The sequence below is a fragment of the Falco cherrug genome, chromosome 12, assembly GCF_023634085.1.
Source record: "Falco cherrug isolate bFalChe1 chromosome 12, bFalChe1.pri, whole genome shotgun sequence".
Taxonomy (NCBI): Eukaryota; Metazoa; Chordata; class Aves; order Falconiformes; family Falconidae; genus Falco; species Falco cherrug.
The window spans coordinates 4,269,789-4,277,878 of record NC_073708.1 but is presented as its reverse complement, the minus strand read 5'-3'; the positions used below and the strand labels follow the sequence as shown (position 1 = coordinate 4,277,878).

Below are 8,090 nucleotides of genomic sequence, written 5' to 3'. Positions count from 1 at the left end.
ATTTTTTTCTCCATGTAGTTAAAATTTTAGGGTTTATACCATCTGGAAATGAAGACTTGAAATAAATAATAATGGCAACACTGTTTTTTCTAGGTTTTGAAGATGTCTAAAAAGAAACTGAAGAAATTAATGGGAAAGGAAGACTGTTTGGATGGCTGGGATGACAAAGTAGGAACAGCTGTATTATTATCACTATTTTAATTCAACCCACCCCACCCACCCCCTATTGAAGAGAAGACCAGGAATTGTTTAGTGGTCTTATGATTCAAGGATGAATCAAACTCAAAGGTGTGGTCATAAAGAACAGCAGAAAGGTTGAATTGGTCAGATAAGTGCAAGTGCTGGCCAGATGACTATCATCTGTTTTTCTCCAGAGGCTGTGAGTAGTGTGGGTATCAGAAAATAAGTTATTTTACTTCAGTGTATTTTCCTGGTTGAGGAAGTTTGAGCTTGAAATTGTTATCAAAATCACTACTGTTTTCCTGAATTGTTCTTTATCTTGGATCATGTATCCTAACTTCCTGACTAATCACAAATCATACTTTGCAGCATTGTTGGGAAGCAACTCTCCAATGTTTCCTTTTAATCACTGAGATTATATCAACAACCAAAATTCTTAGTATACTCTGGTATATATTTGTATCTAATGAGGAAATTTTCACTAAGTTGCTTGTAAAGTGCAGGTGCTGCAGGGATGATAATCTTTCTGGTCATGCTTTTATGCTGCTTTTTAAAATGTTTTTTTTAATGTGTTTCTTAATCCCTTTCTGGGAAGTTAATTTCTGCCAGTTGTATAATATATATCCAGTAAATCAGTAGTTTAATAAATCCACACTTAAGTTTGCCAGGTTTTTTTCCTTTAAATTTTGCAAGGCATATATGAAATAAGAGCTTTTAACTGTCTTACTGTAAATGTCTCAAAAAATGTTTGGAAGTGTTTGTAAATGAGCATACTATTATGGCCTTATAAACCAAAATATGCATGTTAGAAGGCTTTTGCTTGTAGATGTTTTTCAAAGACGAATGTTTGTAACTGGTTTTCCTCCTGAATTCCTTATTATTCAAGTTGTCTTTTAACATTAACTTATCCTAAAGTGGTGGGTTGTTTGGGGTTTTTTTGACTCCTGTAATACAGAGGTTAAAAACACGGCTTAAAACCTCGTATGATAGCTGTATTGCCACTGCTAATGCCTATACCCTATATATATATTATATACTATAGTTTTGACTGTTGCATGACTTCAGTCTGAGACTGCATGAAATACTGCTGCTATATGCAGACATTGACCAGCACAAGTGGCAGTGAGAACCCAAACTAATAATACCAAAAAAAAAAAAGAAACGTCTTGATAGTACCAAGTGTTTTTTCAGTGATCACAATATGGATAAGAGGTGTCTTCAGCTCTTAAGGTGAGAGTAAGCCATTTAAGTAGAGTCATAGTTAGGCATGATTGTGCAGGGGCTTTGTGCTTTTTTGTGTGGTGTAGGCATGACTACAGATTACAGAAAATTTTATGCCTGTTGGCTTTAGTTTGGCATATAATTCCATAAATACGAGTGAAAGGACATTTGTCACAGTATAAATTGGAACAGCTTTACACAGAGCTGTCTGGAGGAGAACAGCACAGCTGCCTCTTGGTAACATGGCCTGGATCGCAGCAGGTGATAAGGTAGTCATGGGACTGTAAACAGAACGCCTAAACCAGTCTGCTCCAATGGGGCCTCATGCTAAGAGGAAAGTAACAGTAAGAAAGCTTGCTTAAGGTTACCAAATTAAGTGAAAACCAGAGGATTATCAACAGACATGAGAAAAGGAGCTAGATTGAAAAGAAATACTAAAAACACCATGAAAACTTGTGGTTCTAGGGGAATAGGCATTGAGAGAAAGCAGTAACTGAGCAGCAGTCAAACTGGGCTTGGTATGTCCCACTAGCATCGTGACCCCCACCTGCCCTGATAGGCTATTGACAGTGTCTGGCAGTCAAGGTGCTCTGCATTCCAGCTGGTGGAGCGACAATATGGGGGTACATTCTGTAGCACCCCACGTGTTGCATGTGTGTACATGACTTTGTGGGGGGCCTTTCTTACCAGCATGGGCGATAGCAGGTTGTAGGAAGCGTTACAGCTGCCTACATGACTGGAGCACCCATGTCTTCAACCGTATGAGCATCTGTGCCAAAGTGTATACCGTAGGGGTGTGAGATTAAAACTTCCTGGTACCAAGTCATCTGATCAGGTATCATTTTATAACTGTCTGTTATACTTTTTCTGCTGGTGTTGTTCCTGAGTGTGTAGTTCACTGGTTGCCAGTTGAGTTGTTAATAAAACACTTTGATTCCTATTTAATTATAATTGTGCGAGTTGAACAAGTCTTCCTACAGCAGGTTGTGTTGATATGATTCTCAGTGGCAGCAGCCTTTGACAGCCTTCTAGGTTACTATTTCATTAGTTTTGCTGCTGTTACAACTCTGGAACCAACCACAGGCAGAAGTTCTCAAAACTTACTTAATTCATTAGGACTCCACTGCTTTCTGTAACCTTTTAAAAAAAAAAAAAAATAAAAAAACCCCAATACCAAAATGCTTTCTGATGTGAAAGTAAAATAGCAATAACTATTGCAAAATAGCAGGCCTTTCTAGTTAGGAAAATCTCTGCTGCAGTGACCTAAAGGTCTTTCTGAGTCAGCATGACCCAATTATTGAAGAAGTGAACTATTTGTAAAAGGCTCTACTGTCTGGAGCTTCCTTATCTGAAGTAATCCATATGTTACTATTCCATGTTGTAACTCCCTACACCCTGCTGCTGTTTTGGGAAAACTGAGTCATATAACCCAAAGGTATATAAAAATTAACTGCCTCATGGGGCAGAGTTCATGTCAGCAATCTGTCATTTTGCTGCTTTCTGTCTTCTCCCGTAGCTGCAATAGTAAACTGTGTTCTGTTCTTACCTGATCAAAGTTACCTTCCAGTTATTCCACAATACAAATGCTACACAGCTTGTGATATAGATCTGTCAAACAGTGATATAACTGCTTTCTAAACAAGGACTGTTCAAGTTATTTGTCTGGGGACTGTCTTTACTCTTAACCATGCATAACTGCAGTTTCACAGTTCTACCTAAGTAGTAAATCTGATGAGAGTTAATTACACATCTTTTCTGCACAAAAACATCCCATAGGAATTTCCTCTCTTTGGCCTTACATAGTGGGTAGCTGGAAGCAGTCTTCAGGTGACTTCCTTTTCCCTAATAGTTTTTATAAATATATATTCTACATACTGATATATTTGCAGAGTATATGAAACACATTAGTCTTAAATGTGTTCTGATTAGTTGAGTTTCCTCTGTAACCCAGGACTGTGTGCCACATTCAGTTTTTCCTCTTGTGGTGTTCTTAAATATGAGAAAATCAGAGTACTAAATTATAGCAAGTTATGTGGCTGCCTTTTCCAAGGTTAACCTATCTAAAATCAGTGAATCTAGTATGGAATAATAGTTTGTTCCATTGTACAAAGGTGGATTTTTAACTGTGGTTTCCTCTGCAAGCCCTTGGATTTTTTTCTTCTTTCAGAACTCTGAAGAAACAAGATCTTACAACTGTACTATGAAAGGAGAGACAGAATTTCAGAGGTAAATTCCTGTTCTCTCATTAAATGGAACTACTTAAAAATAAGACACGGACTTAAAGCTTACTGAATTTAGGAGTTTTGTTCGACTTGTTCACCGAATAAAATACAGTATTTTTAACTGATGAGGTGTTGGCATTGCATTAGTGAGTAGATCCTAGCTGGGCAGTTTGAGATAGTTGAAGAAAACGGGGTTCAGAATTACTTTTTTAAACTCTTGATGTATGCCTCTACCTTTCAGATAAGGTAGGAATTATATCCTTCCAACACTGCTGTCCTAGAGAGGTGGGGTGTTGTGTGTGTTTTTTTTTTCTCTTGAGCACTACCTTGTTGGTTTATATTGCATATGACACATTTTGTTAGCAAAAAAAGGCACTAATGGAGTCTGGAGGATAGTTCTGCGGTGAACTTAATACCTTTACCAGATTCCTGTACTCCTGAAATCATTGATTTCTCCTGATGCTTGAAGTAATTGATTCCAAGACAAAGAAAGCAAATGTAAACAGTGTTTGAAAGCTACTCCATATAAGGTGAGAATGTTCTCATGGATCCTGAGCTTTGGATTGTTTCTTAATTATGGCAAAATGTTGTTGCAGTTTCTCTGTTAGACCGGAGTTAAGTCATAGGATACTCAGCTGCATGCATACGTGCTGTTAAGCACTGTTTGTTGGTACAGTATGATAAAACCATAAAACAGTAACTATGTTCATGTCAAAACTCTGTCCAGTCCAGTCCCCCATCCCTGGCAGTGGCCAGCAGGACGTGCATAGGGCTTACAACACATGAAACAAGACAAGTGCAAAACTTTTCCTGTTGTACACCCATCCAGCTTCTAAGAACCATTGAGGGGTCTCCTAAGTCAGAAGTTGCATCTCAATCAGTGCATTTAAGTTGCCTGTCCTACACGAGTTTGTCAAATGGCCTTTACCTCCCCAATGTTTTTAGCAATACGGTTAACAGAGTAGGCTAGAAACTTTTTTGGATATTTTAAACCTAGTATATGATAAATTTATTGAGTATTTGCTCTTACAAGAAAATTTCCTATTAATTTTTCATATAATTAATGATTTCTGTAGAATGTTGGTTTATTCCCACCAACCGTTCCTTTTCCAAGTTCTCCAGTCTGTTTATCCTGTAATGTTTTAAAGCTGTGTGGTGCTTGGCACTGTGCAACCAAGCTGAACTGCAGCACACTTGAATTTTAGGATGACATACTTCATATATCATTAAACTGCTATTAAAATTTATCTGTGTGCTAAGATAAAACTAAACTTTGTAGGGCATCTCTCAAAGCAATAGATAGTGAATGGGGAAGAAGCTTTTTCTCAATCTTGTAAGCTAAAATAGCTGTACAGCTAGGAAAAATACAAAACATAAAAATGCTGTGTCAGACTGTTTTAAAGGACAGATGCTGCTGCAGGTTCATTTTTAAGAATGTACCAAACTGGTACTTAAAAATACTTGGCTGTAACTGCCTAAATCAAGTACAAGCTTTTTTCTTTTGTTTGTTTTTACATTAACCAAGCTAATTAGATTACTTTTCTTGTAATGTTTCTATAGATCCAAAGTGGAGAAAGATGGGCAAGAGAAGAAGCAAGACCAAAGGTCTGGTATTTCTCATGGTAATGATGGAAGATCCCAAGGAAAATCTGCAAATAGAAGCAAAACCACAGACAATTCTTTACTGCAAACTGGAAGGCAAAAGAAAATAGTTATCCAGTTTAAAGCCAAAGAAATTAAACATGGTAAAAGTACACTCACTCCTGACATAGTGAGTACTACTAGCAAGGGAAGTTTTAAAAAAAGTCGTTTTGATGGAACAGAAGGAAAAAGACTCTGGCATAGCTTTGCAGTTCAGAGGGACAAGGCACTGAGGAAAAAGGCAGAGAAAGGTAAACTTTGCAAACTAAAGGCAAAAGTGGAACAAACTATGTTGGAAAAATTTAAGTCTTCTGTGTATGATTTAGATGTACCACATAAAACAGGAGATGGATCAAAAAAGCAGAGTGAAGATGTCAGAGTTCAAAAAAAGCCATCCAGTACTTCTACAGGGACTGTGCGGGATGATAGACCTTTCACTAAGAAACCAAACGTATTATCTAGGACTTGGGAAGAAGAGTATGTAGAAGAATATAAGGAGTTTTCTAAGACAAAGCAGCATGTGACTAAACATATGCCATCACACTATTTGACTGAAACATCACAACGATGGGACTCTTGTAAATGGAAAAAACAGGATGCTGATTCTGATAAAGCTGCTGGTAATTCAAGGACTGAAGAAAGGGACTTCGAGGCTACAGCATCATGTTCTAAGCAGGTAATGAGGACCCAGTTCTTTGTATTACACAGGTAGATGTTTCAGGCTAGTTTCTGAATGGCAGCCAGTTCTTACATGAGCTGTCATCTTACAGATTTCAGACAGGATTTCATAGCTAACTAGATAGATTTTTCTGATCCCAGTGCAAGCCGTGTTAAAACGTCCCTCTGCTAAATGCTTAAACAAACTGGAAGAAAGGTCTTATGTATTGGGGCTGTGTCTGCACGTATGCTTTCATAGCTTTACTTGGCTGCTGGGGGTATGGAATACTCCTGTTTGGGTTTGTCAACATAATTTTTTTTGGAGCTGGCATGTTTATATCATTTATTGCATGACAGTTGCTCATAGCTGACAAAGTGATGTCAAGAGAACTTTGTTGCAGATCTAGGATTAAATTTATGTTTCCTGCAGAACTTTGTGTTTGACTGTGATCAGTTTGTTTCTGAGTTCTAGTTTGTGTTTGGCTCTGCACCTCAACTTTGTCTTGAGCATGGTTACTTTTTTTGTTGTTCTCATTTAACATGCCTAGTGGTTTTGGAGCTTTCAGTTCATGTTATGGTGGCATGATTATTTTGTGTGTATGCAAAGATAGTAATTATGTGCAGAATCATGGAATCATTGAGGTTGGAAGGCACCTCTGGACACCATCTAGTCCAGCCCACTTGCTCAAGCAGGGCCAGCTAGAGCAGGTTGCCCAGGACTGTGTCCAGTGTGGTTTTGAATATTTCTAAGGATGGAGATTCCACGACCTCTCTGGGTAGTCTGTTAAACCACTTTCACCATAAAAAAAAAAAATGGGATATTCAGTGTTCAGGTGGAGCTTGCCGTGTTTCAGTTTGTGCCCCTTGCCTCTTGTCCTAGCACTGGGCATTGCTAGGAGTCTGGTTCCATCTTCTTTACACCCTCCCATCAGATATTTATAAACATTGATGAGTCCCTCTTCTATTGAGGCCAAACAGTCCCAGCTCTTACAGCCTCTTGTATGATGTGCCCCAGTCATTTAATCATTTTAGTGACCTTTTGCTCAATTTACTCTTATTAAATTCATGTCTGTGTGAATTCATGTGGGAAGTCCAGAGCAAGAATAACATAGTCACAAACCCACAAGAGATTGGGAAAATGGGCTTACGGTGTAATCCACTATAGTTATTTTAAAATAAAGCCATCTTCTAAGCCCTTTTGAAATGATACGTAGATGCTTCATCATGGATATTGAAAATAGGTTTTACGTTACCTGTTTAATTCACTTCAGAATATTCATTGTTCTCTAACAAGCACTCTAAAAGACTGACGCATGTTCTACTTCCATTCCTACTTGCTTTTAGAATTTTGAGGTCCTGTGCATGTCTGACTCCTACCAAGAAGGTGAGGACAAAAAGTCTGTCCAAAAGGTTGGTGATGTACTTGTTTAGCACTACAGAGGTATATTTCAAACCTCTTTGACATGGGCATCACTTGTTCCTCAGTATTCCTTTATATTCTGTGGTGTTGGTATGGTTTTTTTTCAATTCTTCCTACAGAGCTTCGAAGCCTTTCCACCAACTCAAGACAGCCAGAACCCGGAAACAGACCAGGAGGTTAGTAATGCTTTAATTTAACACTTCAAAGTGGTATTAAAAACTCAAGGCACCAAGGTTGAGTATCTGGACAATTCCATGCCCTTTCCTAGTATTTTGCATTGTTGGCTTATGAGCTACACTTCAAAAAATGTGGAGGTGTTTGGTTTTTTTTTTTTCAAATACTAAACAGACTTGCTCAAGTATTGCTGATTAAGAACTTTCTGAAGGTAGATTGCGTTTCTGTTATTCTCTGTCACACAGGGAGTCTTCATAGTTGCTTGCATATTCCAGCTATCTCATTTTCCATCCTCTAACTTCCAAGTTGGAAAAGATACTTTTTAAGAAACACCTGTCAGGAAACTTGCTGTCTATGTAGCAAAAAATGAAACAAATTATTTGGGGACCAGGTAGAAAGGTTATAAGTCTTCATTCTAGGCTGTATTTTGGACATCTTTTGTGGACTTCTTATAGTGGAGGATGTGCAGAAGGTTCTCATGGCTTTACGTTTGCTGCACCAACTTAAAAGTTTTCATGCTTCATTTTTGGTCCGTTTTAACTCAACAGCATTAATGTGAAAGTATCTTTTTGGGG

The 8,090-nt window shown here is 38.0% G+C and overlaps 1 protein-coding gene across 4 annotated transcripts in view; it reads left to right on the top strand.

The window, feature by feature from the left end:
• Nucleotides 1–8,090, top strand: part of SWT1 (SWT1 RNA endoribonuclease homolog) — a 42,040-nt gene that overhangs the window by 814 nt on the left and 33,136 nt on the right. For 3 of the 4 annotated variants that reach the window (XM_055724605.1, XM_005443318.4, XM_027811213.2), the window contains exons 2-6: nt 94–168; nt 3,569–3,627; nt 5,184–5,940; nt 7,266–7,331; nt 7,461–7,517. In XM_055724605.1, the coding sequence (XP_055580580.1) occupies nt 103–168; nt 3,569–3,627; nt 5,184–5,940; nt 7,266–7,331; nt 7,461–7,517 (1,005 nt within the window). In that variant the 5' untranslated portion in view covers nt 94–102. The remainder of the gene's footprint in view (nt 1–93; nt 169–3,568; nt 3,628–5,183; nt 5,941–7,265; nt 7,332–7,460; nt 7,518–8,090) is intronic. The other variant, XM_014283292.3, reaches the window with a different exon arrangement.